Source organism: Oncorhynchus kisutch, unplaced genomic scaffold, assembly GCF_002021735.2.
Source record: "Oncorhynchus kisutch isolate 150728-3 unplaced genomic scaffold, Okis_V2 scaffold1426, whole genome shotgun sequence".
Lineage (NCBI taxonomy): Eukaryota > Metazoa > Chordata > Actinopteri > Salmoniformes > Salmonidae > Oncorhynchus > Oncorhynchus kisutch.
In genome coordinates this window covers 1-18,398 of record NW_022263371.1, presented here as the reverse complement: position 1 = coordinate 18,398, position 18,398 = coordinate 1, and the positions used below count along the sequence as shown (strand labels likewise).

At 43.8% G+C, this 18,398-nt stretch overlaps 1 protein-coding gene and 1 pseudogene across 3 annotated transcripts; one reads left to right on the top strand and one right to left on the bottom strand.

Moving 5' to 3' along the window:
• Positions 1 to 5,093: 5,093 nt before the first annotated feature.
• On the bottom strand, positions 5,094 to 13,322 carry LOC116366312 (tripartite motif-containing protein 16-like). 2 transcript variants are annotated; one of them, XM_031818492.1, is made up of 6 exons: positions 12,642 to 13,322; positions 12,123 to 12,218; positions 9,898 to 10,131; positions 6,692 to 6,851; positions 6,507 to 6,566; positions 5,094 to 6,275 (listed from the first exon to the last, which is right to left on the bottom strand). In XM_031818492.1, exons 1-6 carry the CDS (start codon positions 13,236 to 13,238, stop codon positions 5,758 to 5,760), a joined length of 1,665 nt encoding a protein of 554 aa, XP_031674352.1. In that variant the 5' UTR covers positions 13,239 to 13,322; the 3' UTR covers positions 5,094 to 5,757. The 2 variants fall into 2 exon arrangements, with proteins under 2 accessions (XP_031674352.1, XP_031674353.1); XM_031818493.1 differs by having other exon boundaries at positions 6,692 to 6,782; positions 12,642 to 13,311.
• A 612-nt stretch (positions 13,323 to 13,934) lies between these two features.
• On the top strand, positions 13,935 to 15,452 carry LOC116366314 (E3 ubiquitin/ISG15 ligase TRIM25-like; annotated as a pseudogene). Its single transcript, XR_004208265.1, has 2 exons — positions 13,935 to 14,721; positions 15,145 to 15,452. The product of XR_004208265.1 is annotated as an E3 ubiquitin/ISG15 ligase TRIM25-like (transcript).
• Positions 15,453 to 18,398: the final 2,946 nt, after the last annotated feature.

The window sequence follows — 18,398 nt, the reverse complement described above, 5'->3', positions numbered from 1 at the left end:
ACAGTACAACAATTACATATTACATTACAAACACAAACATCTTGACTAATAACAGCTGGCCTAAAGACAATAACACTCTTCTATGATATAGACATCGATCAAGTGTTTAAACTCCACCAAGGAAACTAGATCATCACATTTTAAAATGTTCAGGAGAGAATTCCAGAACCACGTTGCTTAGTGTTAGTAATTGGATATGTAGACGGACGAGTCGGTCAAGGATCGATTCAGACAAGGTGGTAAATTGTATGACAAGCTACAGTTTATTCAGAGTGAAGATATCTAGAACAGCGTAATTACGGCTCTCCCGCTGGTTCGTACGGAAGCGCAGACGAAGAAGAGGCCGTTACAATCAGTACACCACTATTATATAGAAAAGAATGTAGGTTGATTCTGGAAGATCGGATCTTTGGATTGGTTCAGCTGGGGTGTAGTCTGTAGTCTTCCGCCATTGGCTCAGTTGTCTGTCCGTCATCGTAGAATCCTCTTCGGGCATTCAACGTTCAGCTACAACGGAGATCATGTGTGTGTGCGCTGGTTTTGGCCATTAGTGTAATGCGGGAGCTATCCTGTAGGGGACCCCACAGGCTCAACTCTGAGTGGTAGCCCCCCCTTAACAATAGTTTGGTCTCCTACATAAGAAATAGCATTTCTCTACATTAGTAACTAGAACTATTTCCACCAGGACCTGTTCTACCTCTTGGTTCTGTTAGAAGCAAATCAGAATGGGACCGTAATTTATATTTATTTACTGACCTGACTAAAAAATTACTTTGGCATTTTACCCAATATAAATCAGTGTATACCAGTGTTTAAGCCTACAATATGACCTTATAAATCAGTGTATACCAGTGTTTAAGCCTACAATATGACCTTATAAATCAGTGTATACCAGTGTTTAAGCCTACAATATGACCTTAAATCAGTTTATACCAGTGTTTAAGCCTACAATATGACCTTATAAATCAGTGTATACCAGTGTTTAAGCCTACAATATGGCCTTATAAATCAGTGTATACCCGTGTTTAAACCTACAATATGGCCTTATAAATCAGTGTATACCAGTGTTTAAACCTACAATATGGCCTTATAAATCAGTGTATACCAGTGTTTAAACCTGGTTCCATTCCACAACATTTTAACCTTTGCACTAACACAGCACGGTCCACAGTGTCAAAAGCCTTCAACAAATCAATAAAGACAGACACAGTCTTTTAGTAATTTAAAAAAATGTGCTCCAGTCTCCAGCAGGGGCAATAAAACCCTATGGACCTGAAAGGGACTGCAGTGTGCTCCAGTCTCCAGCAGGGGGCAGTAAAACCCTATGGACCTGAAAGGGACTGCAGTGTGCTCCAGTCTCCAGCAGGGGGCAGTAAAACCCTATGGACCTGAAAGGGACTGCAGTGTGCTCCAGTCTCCAGCAGGGGGCAGTAAAACCCTATGGACCTGAAAGGGACTGCAGTGTGCTCCAGTCTCCAGCAGGGGGCAATAAAACCCTATGGACCTGAAAGGGACTGCAGTGTGCTCCAGTCTCCAGCAGGGGGCAATAAAACCCTATGGACCTGAAAGGGACTGCAGTGTGCTCCAGTCTCCAGCAGGGGGCAGTAAAACCCTATGGACCTGAAAGGGACTGCAGTGTGCTCCAGTCTCCAGCAGGGGGCAATAAAACCCTATGGACCTGAAAGGGACTGCAGTGTGCTCCAGTCTCCAGCAGGGGGCAATAAAACCCTATGGACCTGAAAGGGACTGCAGTGTGCTCCAGTCTCCAGCAGGGGGCAGTAAAACCCTATGGACCTGAAAGGGACTGCAGTGTGCTCCAGTCTCCAGCAGGGGGCAGTAAAACCCTATGGACCTGAAAGGGGCTGCAGTGTGCTCCAGTCTCCAACATGATTCAAAAACATGTTAAATCAAAAATAAACTAATTTGAATAACCAATCAACTTCTCTCAACCCACAAATCAAGGGTGAAAACAGTAGGATTTGTAAGACCCTTATTCTATAATGACAGACAGAGCCCAGTCTCAACGTCAAACAACAGAGTTTATTCACGAGAGTACTGCCACAATACAGGTTACCACAGGTTATAAACTGGAAATTATGTAATTAGTTCCAACACCACCCCGTGCCATCTCCGTTCCACTACAATGGCTGTATCTCAAGCCTTCCCACATCCGTCTCCCTACCAATTTAATATAATTTACGAGTCAAGGTTTTCTCGTGTAGATAAGCATTCTAGCCAGTCTGATTAAATTGTACCAAGGAACAGACAGTCATTGTTCTAACTCTTGACCACATTCACACACATTATATTCAGTACTGGGATCAAGAAAGAAAATTCATACATATACAGTAACATAATAGTATTCTGATTAGTACATATACAGTAACATAATAGTATTCTGATTAGTACATATACAGCAACATAATAGTATTCTGATTAGTACATATACAGTAACATAATAGTATTCTGATTAGTACATATACAGTAACATAATAGTATTCTGATTAGTACATATACAGCAACATAATAGTATTCTGATTAGTACATATACAGTAACATAATAGTATTCTGATTAGTACATATACAGTAACATAATAGTATTCTGATTAGTACATATACAGTAACATAATAGTATTCTGATTAGTACATATACAGTAACATAATAGTATTCTGATTAGTACATATACAGTAACATAATAGTATTCTGATTAGTACATATACAGTAACATAATAGTATTCTGATTAGTACATATACAGTAACATGATAGTATTCTGATTAGTACATATACAGTAACATAATAGTATTCTGATTAGTACATATACAGTAACATTTAGTATTCTGATTAGTACATATACAGTAACATGATAGTATTCTGATTAGTACATATACAGTAACATGATAGTATTCTGATTAGTACATATACAGTAACATTTAGTATTCTGATTAGTACATCCTGATTGAAATGTATACATAATTAGTCATAAGAAGAGACTCGCTTGGGCCAAGAAACACGAGCAATGGACATTAGACCGGTGGAAATCTGTCCTTTGGTCTGATGAGTCCAAATGTAAGACTTTTGGTTCCAACCGACGTGTCTTTGTGAGAAGCAGAGTAGGTGAACAGATGATCTCTGCATGTGTATTATCCACCGTGAAGCATGGAGGAGGAAGTGTGATGGTGCTTTGCTGGTGACACTGTCAGTGATTTATTTAGAATTCAAGGCACACTTAACCATTATGGCTACCACAGCATTCTGCAGCGATACACCATCCCATCTGGTTTGGGTTTAGTGGCACTATCATTTGTTTTTCAGCAGGACAATGACCCAACACCCCTCCAGGCTGTAAGGGCTATTTGACCAATAAGGAGAGTGATGGAGTGCTGCATCAGATGACCTGGCCTCCACTTGATTTGTTGAACACGTTGTTGGTTACTACATGATTCCATATGTGTTATTTCATAGTTGTTGATGTCTTCACTATTATTCTACAATGTGGAAAATAGTAAAAATAAAGAAAAACCCTTGAATGAGCAGGTGTGTCCTAACCTTTGACTGGTGCTGTATGTTAAGGGGATGGTTCACCCCAATAGGAAGGTTCATACCTCTAAATACCATCTTATTAGATGGATCCATTTCCCCCCATTAGTTTGGGATTCAGACCTGCAGTCATCTTGAAGTGTTCCACAGGCAGTAAATCTAATGTAGAATAAATGGAACCTGGATCCATTTCATTCTATTAACATGGTTCATGTGTTATAGCAGTAATGGGGTTAAAATGATATTAAAATGACAACTCCATAGGTGGTACCAGGTCAGGGGAGTTCATCTCTGCTCCCAGCATCCCTGGGACAGTACTGATCAACATAGCTGACCTGATGCCGAGGTGGACCAGTGATGTTTTCCTCTTAGTGGTGAGACTTGCCCTTCTATTTGACACACCTTTACCTGATGAGATCATACAAGACGTTACAGGCTTATTGCATGTGGAAACAGACCTGCGTTAAAATAATGTTGAATACTTAATAAGCAGTGTTTGATTGAGTTTGTTGTAATGGAACAAACCCCGCCCACCTGGAGGACTCAAGGAAATGCTCAAAGCATTATTCGTTAGAGAACACTGTAGCAAAACATTTAGCAACAGAATGTAGTTAATTCACCTTTGATTTTTACTCCTCACACTGGAGCACACTGCATTCCCTTTCAGGTCCATAGGGTTTTACTGCCCCCTGCTGGAGACTGGAGCACACTGCATTCCCTTTCAGGTCCATAGGGTTTTACTGCCCCCTGCTGGCTTTCTTTGTGCAGCCGGATGATGAGGCCCTCATCAATACAGTTACTGTATGTAGAACCATAGTAAAGACCAGTATGGACTATCAATACAGATACTGTATGTAGAACCATAGTAAAGACCAGTATGGACTATCAATACAGATACTGTATGTAGAACCATAGTAAAGACCAGTATGGACTATCAATACAGGTACTGTATGTAGAACCATAGTAAAGACCAGTATGGACTATCAATACAGATACTGTATGTAGAACCATAGTAAAGACCAGTATGGACTATCAATACACATACTGTATGTAGAACCATAGTAAAGACCAGTATGGACTATCAATACAGATACTGTATGTAGAACCATAGTAAAGACCAGTATGGACTATCAATACAAAGTGACCATTTAGAATGAGGCCCAGTTCAATGAGAGGAAGTCTTAACAGAACTGGGGGATGACAGACAGGAAGTGGGGGGGTGGAGATCTAATATATTTTTGTGCCAAACACTAAAACATGATATTGTAATAAATCAACACCCTATTCCCTACGTAGAACACTACTTTAGACCTGGTCAGAAGCACCGTAGTGCACTACGTAGGGAATAGGGAACCATTTGGAACAGAGACAGTAATTCCCATGAACATCTTCCTCTTCCTCATCTGGTTTCTTGAACAGCCCTTCACTCCTCTCCTCTTCCTCCCCTCCTCCCTTTTCATTCTATTCTATCAGCCACACCACTAGCTCACCTCCACACAATACATTTACAAGTTAAAGACACACCTTGGAATAAATAACAAAGGAAAACTATTACTAGATGAAGTTGAGTGTTTTTTATTATTTCCCATCACCATAAATCATATTTAATCACTGAACAGTAGCAGACCTAACTTCATCTGTTCCTGACTCTGGATAGTGGATTAAAAAGACCATCAATCTCCAATGATATTAAAGTACTATTCTGAACATTACTGATATACTGAGTGGCAAGTCAAGATATCTGCTGGTTTTATTGTTTGGTCAACAGCACCACCTGCTGGACAGGTTTAATGTTGCTGGACTGAGCAGTATGGGAGGATGAAAGATGACACATTTAGGGCCGGTTTCCTGGACATCTACATTGAACATACTGTTTAGTCCAGGACTAGGATTCATCTGTGTCTGGGAAACCAGACCATATAGTTTAGTAGAAAGTAAGTGATACCAGCTTTTAGTGGGCTGACTAGTCCTGAATTGTCCTTTAGTTCCTGGACCATTTTCCATGCAGCTCCAGGTGACAGAGAACACATCAATTAGGACCGAGCCAACAAGCTGATCAATGATACTGAGGAGAATTACATAGAGACAGAGAACCAACTGAGAAAACATATCAATGGTTCTGAATGACAACCAATATACATCAACACCAGACATCATGATTCATGGAAATGTACAAGATTAAAACATTGTATTGAATTTTAATTAGTAACAAATCAGTTTACAGTTTAACCAGCTCAGCAGTATCATTATAACCATTGAGCCTAAACCCAGGATAGAGGGGCTGAGTGAATGTGGTCTGGACTCTGTGGAGGAGGGTCATTGTGTCAGAGACACTGTAGAAGGACAGAGTACCTGCCTTGTGATCCAGGTACACTCCTACTCTGGAGGACTGAGGGCCTGATACTTTAGTCTCAACATTATTGTGACTGAAACAATAACCACCAATATAGTACTCTAAACTCCAGGACTTGTTATTGTATCCAAATGCACTATCATCCCCTGTTCTGCTGATGTCTTTATATGAGACTGCTGTAACAACACCACCAGTCCACTCCACCTCCCAGTAACAGCGTCCAGACAGACCCTCTCTACACAGAACCTGCCTGTAGTTGGTGAATCTGTCTGGATGGTCAGGATATGGTTGGCCTTGGCGTGTACGTGTCACCTTTCTGTTCCCTTCAGACAGAGAGAGGTGTGTGTGTGCTGTGTTTGGGTCCAGTGTGAGCTGACAGGAATCTGGGAGAAGAGCAGAGACCAATGAGGGGAGTCAGAACAATAAGTTAAGTCAGATACTGTATCTACCCTGTCTTTGATTAGAGCACAGCAGAGATCAAATCAGAGAAATATGAGGAGTCAGATAGATACCCAGTCTTTGATTAGATCTACTATTGCTATATATTTCTAGAGGGATTGTTAGGAGTGTCAGTAAAAAGAGACTGTTAGTTACTTCACAATAAAGAGACTCACATTGTAACAACTGTTCTCTGGTCTTGGGCTCTGGAGGCAGTACAACATCCACTATATTCACTACAGACACACAAACACATTGACAGAGAGAGGGAATGTTATCATCAGACCATATTCCACATGTATATGACTAGTAGGGAACTTTCAATGGTCTAAAGTTGATGTTCTTATTGTTTTCAACACACCTGTAGTGGAGATCTTGGTCCATTCTCCTTTAAGGAAGTCTTCTAGTTTCTCTCTCAGTTCAGACACAGTCTTACTCACATCTCCAAAGTACTGAAGAGGACAGACAACGATGCTGGGTAAGTCTGAAGATATACTGATACTGGAGAGAGACTGATACCTCTGGAGAGAGAGAGAGAGAGACTGATAACTCTGGAGAGAGAGAGAGAGAGACTGATAACTCTGGAGAGAGAGAGAGAGAGAGAGAGATAGAGAGAGACTGATAACTCTGGAGAGAGAGAGATAAATTAAGGAAAGCCTTGACTATGTACAGACTCAGTGAGCATAGCCTTGCTATTGAGAAAGGCCGCCGTAGGCAGACATGGCTCTCAAGAGAAGACAGGCTATGTGCTCACTGCCCACAAAATGAGGTGGAAACTGAGCTGCACTTCCTAACCTCCTGCCCAATGTATGACCATATTAGAGAGACATATTTCCCTCAGATTACACAGATCCACAAAGAATTCGAAAACAAATCCAATTTTGAAAAACTCCCATGTCTACTGGGTGAAATACCACAGTGTGACATCACAGCAGCAAGATTTGTGACCTGTTGCCACGAGAAAAGGGCAACCAGTGAAGAACAAACACCATTGTAAATACAACCCATATTTATGCTTATTTATTTTATCTTGTGTCCTTTAGCCATTTGTACATTGTTAAAACACTGTATATATATATAATATGACATTTGTAATGTCTTTACTGTTTTGAAACTTCTGTATGTGTAATGTTTACTGTTCATTTTTGTTGTTTTTCACTTTATATATTCACTTTGTATGTTGTCTACCTCACTTGCTTTGGCAATGTTAACACATGTTTCCCATGCCAATAAAGCCCTTGAATTGAATTGAATTGAGAGAGAGACAGGGACAGAGAGAGAGACAGGGACAGAGAGAGAGACAGGGACAGAGAGGGAGAGACAGGGACAGAGAGGGAGAGACAGGGACAGAGATGGAGAGAGACAGGGACAGAGATGGAGAGAGACAGGGACAGAGAGAGAGAGAGAGACAGGGACAGAGAGAGAGGAGAGACAGGGACAGAGAGAGAGACAGGGACAGAGAGAGAGACAGGGACAGAGAGGGAGAGACAGGGACAGGGACAGAGAGGGAGAGACAGGGACAGAGAGACAGGGACAGAGAGAGAGAGAGACAGGGACAGAGAGAGAGAGAGACAGGGACAGAGAGAGAGAGAGACAGGGACAGAGAGAGAGAGAGACAGGGACAGAGAGAGAGAGAGAGAGAGAGAGACAGAGAGAGGAGAGAGACAGGGACAGAGAGAGAGAGGAGACAGGGAGCAGAGAACACGGACAAGAGAGAGAGAGACAGGGACAGAGAGAGAGAAGAGAGACAGGAGACGAGAGAGAGAGAGAGAGAGAGAGAGAGAGAGAGACAGGACAGAGAGAGACAGGGGACAGAGACAGGGACAGAGAGAGACAGAGACAGGGACAGAGAGAGACAGAGACAGGGACAGAGAGGGAGAGACAGGGACAGAGATGGAAGACAGGGACAGAGAGAGAGAGAGAGAGACAGGTACAGAGAGAGAGAGAGAGACAGGACAGAGAGAGAGAGAGAGAGAGAGACAGGGACAGAGAGAGAGAGAGGAGAGAGACAGGGACAGAGAGAGAGAGACAGGGACAGAGAGAGAAGAGACAGGGACAGAGAGAAGACAGGGACAGAGACAGGGACAGAGAGAGACAGAGAGACAGGGACAGAGAGACAGGGACAGAGAGACAGGGACAGAGATGGAGAGACCAGGGACAGTGAGAGAGAGAGAGACAGGGACAGAGAGAGAGACAGGGACAGAGAGAGAGACAGGGACAGAGAGACAGGGACAGAGAGAGAGACAGGGACAGATAGAGACAGGGACAGAGAGAGACAGGGACAGAGAGAGACAGGGACAGAGAGAGACAGAGACAGGGACAGAGAGGGAGAGACAGGGACAGAGAGGGAGAGACAGGGACAGAGAGGGAGGGACAGAGAGGGAGAGACAGGGACAGAGAGGGAGAGACAGAGAGGGAGAGACAGGGACAGAGACAGGGACAGAGAGGGAGAGACAGGGACAGAGAGGGAGAGAAAGGGGCGGACAGCGAGAGAGAGAGGGATGGACAGCGAGAGAGAGAGAGAGGGACAGACAGGAGAGAGAGAGGAGGGACAGACAGCGAGAGAGAGAGAGGGACAGACAGCGAGAGAGAGAGAGGGACAGACAGCGAGAGAGAGAGAGGGACAGACGAGAGAGAGAGGGACAGACAGCGAGAGAGAGAGAGGGACAGACAGCGAGAGAGAGAGAGAGGGACAGACAGTGAGAGAGAGCGAGGGACAGACAGCGAGAGAGAGCGAGGGACAGAGAGAGGGACAGACAGAGAGAGAGAGAGAGAGGGACGGACAGAGAGAGAGAAAGGGACGGACAGGGAGCGAGAGAGAGAGGGAAGGACAGAGAGAGAGAGACAGAAAGGGGCGGACAGAGAGAGAGAGAGAGAGAGAGAGGGACAGAGAGAGGGACAGAGAGAGAGAGAGGGACGGACAGAGAGAGAGAGAGAGAGAGAGGGACAGAGAGAGGGACAGAGAGAGAGAGAGGGGACGGACAGAGAGAGAGAGAGAGAGAGAGGGACGGACAGAGAGAGAGAGAGACGGACAGAGAGAGAGGGAAGGACAGAGAGAGAGAGAGGGAGAGGGACAGAGAGAGAGAGAGAGAGGGGCGGGGGGACAGAGAGAGAGAGGGGAGAGACAGAGAGAGGGAGAGAGGGATGGACAGAGAGAGGGACGGACAGAGAGAGAGAGAGGGGGGACGGACAGAGAGAGAGGGGGACGGACAGAGAGAGAGAGGGACAGACAGAGAGAGAGAGAGGGACAGACAGAGAGAGAGAGAGGGACAGACAGAGAGAGAGAGGGGCAGACAGAGAGAGAGAGAGGGGCAGACAGAGGGAGAGAGAGGGGCAGACAGAGAGAGAGAGAGGGACAGACAGAGAGAGAGAGAGGGACAGACAGAGAGAGAGAGGGACAGACAGAGAGAGAGAGAGGGACAGACAGAGAGAGAGAGAGAGACAGACAGAGAGAGAGAGAGAGACAGACAGAGAGAGAGAGAGACAGACAGGACAACATAATGATTGAGATGAATAGGTTCACATGAAGTTAATTTCATATCACATGTAACAAGACAGTTTAGTTACCTGGAGGAAATGGATGTGATCCTCTGTGTGTGAGAGCTGCTCCAGCTCAGTGCTTCTCTTCCTCAGCTCAGCTATCTCCTGCTTCAGTTGCTCCAGGAGTCCTTCAGCTTGACTCACTTGAGCCTTCTCTTGGGCTCTGATCAGCTCCTTCACCTCAGAGCTCCTTCTCTCAATGGAGCGGATCAGCTCAGTAAAGATCTGATCACTATCCTCCACTGCTGACTGTGCAGAGCGCTGGAGAGAGAGAGAGACAGAGAGAGAGACAGAGAGAGACAGAGAGAGAGACAGAGAGAGAGACAGAGAGAGAGACAGAGAGAGAGACAGAGAGAGAGAGACAGCGACAGAGAGACAGAGAGAGAGACAGAGAGAGAGACAGAGAGAGAGAGAGACAGTAGGTTCAGTAGTCTCTCCACACCTCATTGAGTCAGACCTCTGCCACCCTGCTCTCCAGGACCACCAGGCCTTGTCCCCCCTCCTGGACAGACAGGTACAGAACACCTCTTGGTCCTGCTCTACTCTCCTCCCTCCTGGACAGACAGGTACAGAACACCTCTTGGTCCTGCTCTACTCTCCTCCCTCCTGGACAGACAGGTACAGAACACCTCTTGGTCCTGCTCTACTCTCCTCCCTCCTGGACAGACAGGTACAGAACACCTCTTGGTCCTGCTCTACTCTCCTCCCTCCTGGACAGACAGGTACAGAACACCTCTTGGTCCTGCTCTACTCTCCTCCCTCCTGGACAGACAGGTACAGAACACCTCTTGGTCCTGCTCTACTCTCCTCCCTCCTGGACAGACAGGTACAGAACACCTCTTGGTCCTGCTCTACTCTCCTCCCTCCTGGACAGACAGGTACAGAACACCTCTTGGTCCTGCTCTACTCTCCTCCCTCCTGGACAGACAGGTACAGAACACCTCTTGGTCCTGCTCTACTCTCCTCCCTCCTGGACAGACAGGTACAGAACACCTCTTGGTATATCATATATATATATATATATATCTCATATCATCATTCAGAACTTTAAGCATATCCTTGGGAGGACGTCCAGCCTGTTTGACAAAGATAAACAAAAATTTTTTCCAATTTTTGCTGACAAAATAATCAAATGTAATGTTTTTTACCAAAAACTCTACATGGAAAGCAGAAAGCTGTGATCAATTAAATACAACATTAACTAGATATTATCTGTGTCATTTCTAGCCTGGCACAGATAGTAAAACTACATTAAATACAACGTTAACTAGATATTATCTGTGTCATTTCTAGCCTGGCACAGATAGTAAAACTACATTAAATACAACGTTAACTAGATATTATCTGTGTCATTTATAGCCTGGCACAGATAGTAAAACTACATTAAATACAACTTATTACAACAGGAGGCTAACAGGCTCGAGCCACAGCTTAACCAATGAGCTACAAGGAGGACTGACAGTCACGAGCGGTGCAGCAGTCTCTGCAGCAGCAGCCTCCCCCGGGTCCTAGTGCCCGCCCGGTAAGACGGTTAAGATGCGATGGAACGGTTGACGGAGAGAAAATAAATCACAGAGAAAATATATTGACTGATATATTTAATTATTTAGAGAAGCTTTGGCTTTAATACATTCTGAAAATACTTGAAAACCAGAATAAAAAAAGAATAGTAGCCCTCATCAGGAACAACAAAACCCTCACAGACCAACTTCTTCTTCTATGATATAATGGAGGTCCTCAATCAAACGTTAAAGGTGCATGGCGCCACCTACTGTTCTGGAGTGTGTTCAATCACGGTTTACACCACTCTAAATCCTCCTACCTAACTCAGTACTTCTGAGAAAATAAAAAGAGTCCTACTAACTTCTAATAGACCCTCCCCCAAATCACTTCCAAGTGTAATGTTTACTGTTCATTTCTGATTGTTTATTTCACTTTTGTTTATTGTCTATTTCACTTGCTTTGGCAATGTAAACATATATTTCCATGCCAATAAAGCCCTATGAATTTAATTCAATTGAGAGAGAGACAGTTCCATTTTAATTTATAGGGGACATGAGTCGTCATGGTTACTCATGGTTATGTGATGAGGCAGCCCAGTCAGTTACATGAACCAGTCTATTCTCTGAAAGGGGTCCAGACAGCCTGTTCCCAACAGTGGGGTCAGTGGGATTGGATAGGGGCCCCCCTCTCTCTCTCTGACTGGAGGAGAGAAGTGAAATGGTGTGTCTCCTCTAGTCACCAATACTCACCTTGAAAGACTTCACAGCCTGTTGGAGCTTCTTCAGCTCCTTCTTTCTCTCCTGGAATCTCTGCTGGACCTTCTGCTGACTCATCCCCAGCTGCCTCTGTGGAGAATCACTCTTCAATGAGCTATCAAGCTTTATTAGTCCAGTAGATCAATAGTATAGTAATGTGACATAGGACCCATAGAGAGGAAGGTCTACAATCCTGAGGAAGTCCCTTTACAATATGATATTATGTTGCTATGTGAATGATTATAGTTTTTATGGTAGGCCTACATGTATCAAGGGGTTGAGACTGAACTTTGGACTCATAAAAGGCCATTCAGAATGATAATAGTGTTTGACTTTAGAAAATGGTGATACATTTGTAGCAAACTCAATATACTCAAGGTTTGTGTTCATATTTGTGGATCCATTTCATATTGTATATAATATAATGATCTCATATTCAAACAGATTTAGTTCCTACTGTATCTTTAATTCTTTGTTTATCAGACAGCCACCAACAAGTTGTTCTGGTCTTACCTGTTTCTCAGTCCTCTCTGCTGCAGCTGACACTGTATCATGGCCTTTATGTTCATCCATTGTACACTGATAACAGATACACTGCTGATCAGTACGACAGTAAACCTCCAGCAGTTTGTCATGATGAGAGCAGATCTTCTCCTGTAGTTGTGCGGTGGCTTTGACCAGCTTGTGCTTCTTCAAAGCAGGAAATTCATAGTGAGATTGGAGGTGAGTCTCACAGTAAGAGGCCAGACACGCCAGACAGGACATGAGGGCTTTCTGCTTTCTGGTCCCAGTGCAGAAATCACACACCACATCCCCAGGTCCAGCATAGCACAGAGCAGGAGGGGGAGCAGCCTGGAGTCCTGTCTTCCTCAGTTTCTCCACCAGCTCAGCCAACATGTTATTTTTCATCAGCGTAGGCCTTGTAGTGAAGGTATGTCTGCACTGAGGACATCTATAGACCCCTTTCAGATCATCCTGATCCCAGCAGCCCTCAATACAGATTCTACAGTAATTGTGTCCACAGGGAATGGTGACCGGCTCCTTCAGTAGATCCAGACAGACAGAACAACAGAACTGGTCCTGGTCCAGCAGAACTCCCTGTTGAGCCATTTGAACAGTTGTTCACTCTCACACAGACAGACGACAGAGACACTCAGATCAGTTTCGTTTCCTCGGAAGAGAGTTTGTGGGAAGGGGAGGGACTTCCTGGTTCTGCCAGAGGGGTGGGGTTAGAAAGGAGGGAGGGGTTAGAGGAATGGAGGAAGAGAGAGAGGAACTGCATGCAACAGCAAGAGGGAGACAAATAGTTTTGTTCCAAGGTTAGAGCCCTTAACATGGAACAAATGACATAATGAATCTTAAAATGTGAGTTGTTAGAATATATGAAGGGTAACAGTTTCTATGAAGTACGTATGTATCATTATTTTAATGACCTTTATAATGCCTTATAATACACCTATATGTTGTAATTAATCAATAAGGACTGAGGACTGTAGGACTGTATATTAACTATATACCACACCTCCTCAGTCCTTATCTGTGGTACTGTATATTAACTATATACCACACCTCCTCAGTCCTTATCTGTGGTACTGTATATTAACTATATACCACACCTCCTCAGTCCTTATTGATTAATTACAACACATAGGTGTATTATAAGGCATTATAAAGGTCATTAAAATAATGATACATACGTACTTCATAGAAACTGTTACCCTTCATATATTCTAACAACTCACATTTTAAGATTCATTATGTCATTTGTTCCATGTTAAGGGCTCTAACCTTGGAACAAAACTATTTGTCTCCCTCTTGCTGTTGCATGCAGTTCCTCTCTCTCTTCCTCCATTCCTCTAACCCCTCCCTCCTTCTAACCCCAGCCCTCTGGCAGAACCAGGAAGTCCCTCCCCTTCCCACAAACTCTCTTCTAAGGAAACAAAACTGATCTGAGTCTGTCTGTCGTCTGTCTGTGTGAGAGTGAACAACCGTCCAAATGGCTCAACAGGGAGTTCTGCTGGACCAGGACCAGTTCTGTTGTTCTGTCTGTCTGGATCTACTGAAGGAGCCGGTCACTACTATCTGTGGACACAGTTACTGTAGAATCTGTATTGACGGCTGCTGGGACCAGGATGTTCTGAAAGGGGTCTATAGCTGTCCTCAGTGCAGAGAGACCTTCACTCCAAGGCCTAATCTGAGGAAAAATAACATGTTGGCTGAGCTGGTGGAGAAACTGAGGAAGACAGGACTCCAGGCTGCTCCCCCTCCTGCTCTGTGCTATGCTGGACCTGGAGATGTGGCGTGTGATGTCTGCACTGGGACCAGAAAGCAGAAAGCCCTCATGTCCTGTCTGGTGTGTCTGGCCTCTTACTGTGAGACTCACCTCCAACCTCACTATGAATCTCCTGCTTTCAAGAAGCACAAGCTGGTCAAAGCCACGGCACAACTACAGGAGAAGATCTGCTCTCATCATGACAAACTGCTGGAGGTTTACTGTCGTACCGATCAGCAGTGTATCTGTCTGCTGTGTGTGATGGATGAACATAAAGGCCATGATACAGTGTCAGCTGCAGCAGAGAGGACTGAGAAACAGGTAAGACCAGAACAACTTGTTGGTGGCTGTCTGATAAACAAAGAATTAAAGATACAGTAGGAACTAAATCTGTTTGAATATGAGATCATTATATTATATACAATATGAAATGGATCCACAAATATGAACACAAACCTTGAGTATATTGAGTTTGCCACAAATGTATCACCATTTTCTAAAGTCAAACACTATTATCATTCTGAATGGCCTTTTATGAGTCCAAAGTTCAGTCTCAACACCTTGATACATGTAGGCCTACCATTAAAACTATAATGATTCACATAGCAACATAATATAATATTGTAAAGGGACTTCGTCAGGATTGTCGACCTTCCTCTCTATGGGTCCTATGTCACATTACTATACTATTGATCTACTGGACTAATAAAGCTTGATAGCTCATTGAAGAGTGATTCTCCACAGAGGCAGCTGGGGATGAGTCAGCAGAAGGTCCAGCAGAGATTCCAGGAGAGAAAGAAGGAGCTGAAGGAGCTCCAACAGGCTGTGGAGTCTTTCAAGGTGAGTATTGTTGACCAGAGGAGACACACCATTTCACTTCTCCCCTCCAGTCAGAGAGAGAGAGAGAGAGAGAGAGAGGGGCCCCTATCCAATCCTACTGACCCCACTGTTGGGAACAGGCTGTCTGGACCTCTTTCAGAGAATAGACTGGTTCATGTAACTGACTGGGCTGCCTCATCACATAACCATGAGTAACCATGACGACTCATGTCCCCTATACATTAACATGGAACTGTCTCTCTCTCTCAATTGAATTAAATTCATAGGGCTTTATTGGCATGGAAATATATGTTTACATTGCCAAAGCAAGTGAAATAGACAATAAACAAAATGAAATAAACAATCAGAAATGTAGATTAAACATTACACTTGGAAGGGATTTGGGGGATGTAACCGACTGGGCTGCCTCATCACATAACCATGAGTAACCATGACGACTCAGTTCAGTGAGGTAGAAGGTGTGGAGAAGAGTTCAGAACCAGAGAAGTATTTGGTCATATGAGATTTGACTTCAGAAGAGTTCCAGGGGGTGTTGAGTGGTGGTGTCCAGTCCTCCCAGGTCGTTGGCATGGTGCAGGAGCAGATAGGGTCAAAGTAGTGGAATGGGGTAGTGGGTTTTTAATGAGTGTAGGTTAGTTGTCGTGGTGCAGGAGCAGATAGGGTCAAAGTAGTGGAATGGGGTAGTGGGTTTTTAATGAGTGTAGGGTTAGTTGTCATGGTGCAGGAGCAGATAGGGTCAAAGTAGTGGAATGGAGTAGTGGGTTTTAATGAGTGTAGGTTAGTCACATGCGCTGAATACAACAGGTGTTTTTACCTCACAGTGAAATGCTGAATACAACAGGTGTTTTTACCTCACAGTGAAATGCTGAATACAACAGGTGTTTTTACCTCACAGTGAAATGCTGAATACAACAGGTGTTTTTACCTCACAGTGAAATGCTGAATACAACAGGTGTTTTTACCTCACAGTGAAATGCTGAATACAACAGGTGTAGTAGACCTTACAGTGAAATGCTGAATACAACAGGTGTTTTTACCTCACAGTGAAATGCTGAATACAACAGGTGTAGTAGACCTTACAGTGAAATGCTGAATACAACAGGTGTAGGTAGACCTTACAGTGAAATGCTGAATACAACAGGTGTTTTTACCTCACAGTGAAATGCTGAATACAACAGGTGTTTTTACCTTACAGTGAAATGCCGAATACAACAGGTGTTTTTACCTTACAGTGAAATGCTGAATACAACAGGTGTTTTTACCTCACAGTGAAATGCTGAATACAACAGGTGTTTTTACCTCACAGTGAAATGCTGAATACAACAGGTGTTTTTACCTCACAGTGAAATGCTGAATACAACAGGTGTTTTTACCTGACAGTGTAATGCTGAATACAACAGGTGTTTTTACCTCACAGTGAAATGCTGAATACAACAGGTGTTTTTACCTCACAGTGAAATGCTGAATACAACAGGTGTTTTTACCTCACAGTGAAATGCTGAATACAACAGGTGTTTTTACCTTATACCTTTTACCTTAAAGTAACAAGTAATTAAAGAGCAGCAAGTAACAATAGTGAGACTAAAAACAGACTATATACAGGCGGGAACCGGTACAGAGTCAATGCACGGGGGTCATCGGTTAGTTGAGTTTCATATCAAGACTTGTATGTGTTGTGATATTGTTGTCAGGATGTTGAAGAGAGGGAAAGATTGAAGCGTCATTGGGGTTGGACGGGGTTGGGGGAGTTTGGAAGGGATTTGGGGGATGGGGGAGGGTCTATTAGAAGTTAGTAGGACTCTCTTTATTTTCTCAGAAGTACTGAGTTAGGTAGGAGGATTAGAGTGGTGAAACCGTGTGATTGAACACACTCCAGAACAGTAGGTGGCGCCATGCACCTTTAACGTTGGTTGAGGACCTCCATTATATCATAGAAGAAGAAGTTGGTCTGTGAGGGTTTTGTTGTTCCTGAGGAGGGCTACTATTCTTTTCTCTTTGGTTTTCAAGTATTTTCAGAATTTATTAAAGCCAAGCTAAAGCTTCCCTAAACAATTCAATATATCAGTCAATATATTTTCTCTGTGATTTATTTTCTCTCCGTCAACCGTTCCATCGCATCTTAACCGTTCTTACCGGGCGGCCACTAGGACCCAGGGGAGGCTGCTGCTGCAGAGGCTGCTGCACCGCTCGTGACTGTCAGTCCTCCTTGTAGCTCATTGGTTAAGCTGGGCTCGAGCCTGTTAACAGTTAAACGGACAGGAAACGGCTCTGACAGGACACATTCATGTCGAGGCAGTGATGTGAATGTGTGGTAAGTTAGAATAGAGAGAGAGAGTTTCACTACTATAGACTTTGTCATAATCAAAGCTTTGTAACCAATAGGTTTTATGTGAGGCTGCCTGTAAGTTACAGTGTACAGACGTACTAACGGTAACGGTGTCTTTTAATTCGACATAAGTTATGTGGCGATGATATCTAGTTACGTTGTTTAATGTAGTGTAATGACCTGACTAGATCATAAAGGAACAATTGTCCAGACAGAGGATTGAGTTACGAATTGACGGTTTATTAGCAACTTTACACAGGCTACTGTTTGGCCTTAGCTCACGCCAAATAAATGAAAGATACCCCACAAGCCAATCGGGACCTTCTTTGTGAAGCCCAGCGGAAGAGAGAGAACAAAGGCTGAACCTTAACTTCCAATGCCCCGCCCCCTCCACGCCACTCCGCCAACCACCAGGATTGCCCGGATCAGACATCCAGGCATCCTGTGATTGGCAGATAGCAGGTTGAGGCATGTCGGACCCCGCGAACACTGGGAACTGGTAAGTACAACACAACCAGCTACTAGCCGAACACATAACACACAGCTGTCTGTGCGGGTCGCTACAGTAGTTTTACTATCTGTGCCAGGCTATAAATGACACAGATAAAATCTAGTTAACGTTGTATTTAATGTAGTTTTACTATCTGTGCCAGGCTATAAATGACACAGATAATATCTAGTTAACGTTGTATTTAATTGATCACAGCTTTCTGCTTCCAGTCGGAGTTTTTGGTAAAAAACATTACATTTTGATATTTTGCCAGTAATGGCTGCAAAAATTAGAAAAAAATATTTCTTTATCTTTGTCAAACAGGCTGGACGTCCCAAAGAG

Bases quoted from the DNA above. Each gene is read 5' to 3' on its own strand.
- LOC116366312 (XM_031818492.1), bottom strand. From the start codon at position 13,238: ATGGCTCAACAGGGAGTTCTGCTGGACCAGGACCAGTTCTGTTGTTCT. The intron at 12,219-12,641 runs GTAAGACCAGAA...GATTCTCCACAG, and splicing joins CAGAGAGGACTGAGAAACAG to AGGCAGCTGGGGATGAGTCA. The intron at 6,276-6,506 runs GTGAGTCTCTTT...CTCTTCTCCCAG, and splicing joins CAGAGAACAGTTGTTACAAT to ATTCCTGTCAGCTCACACTG.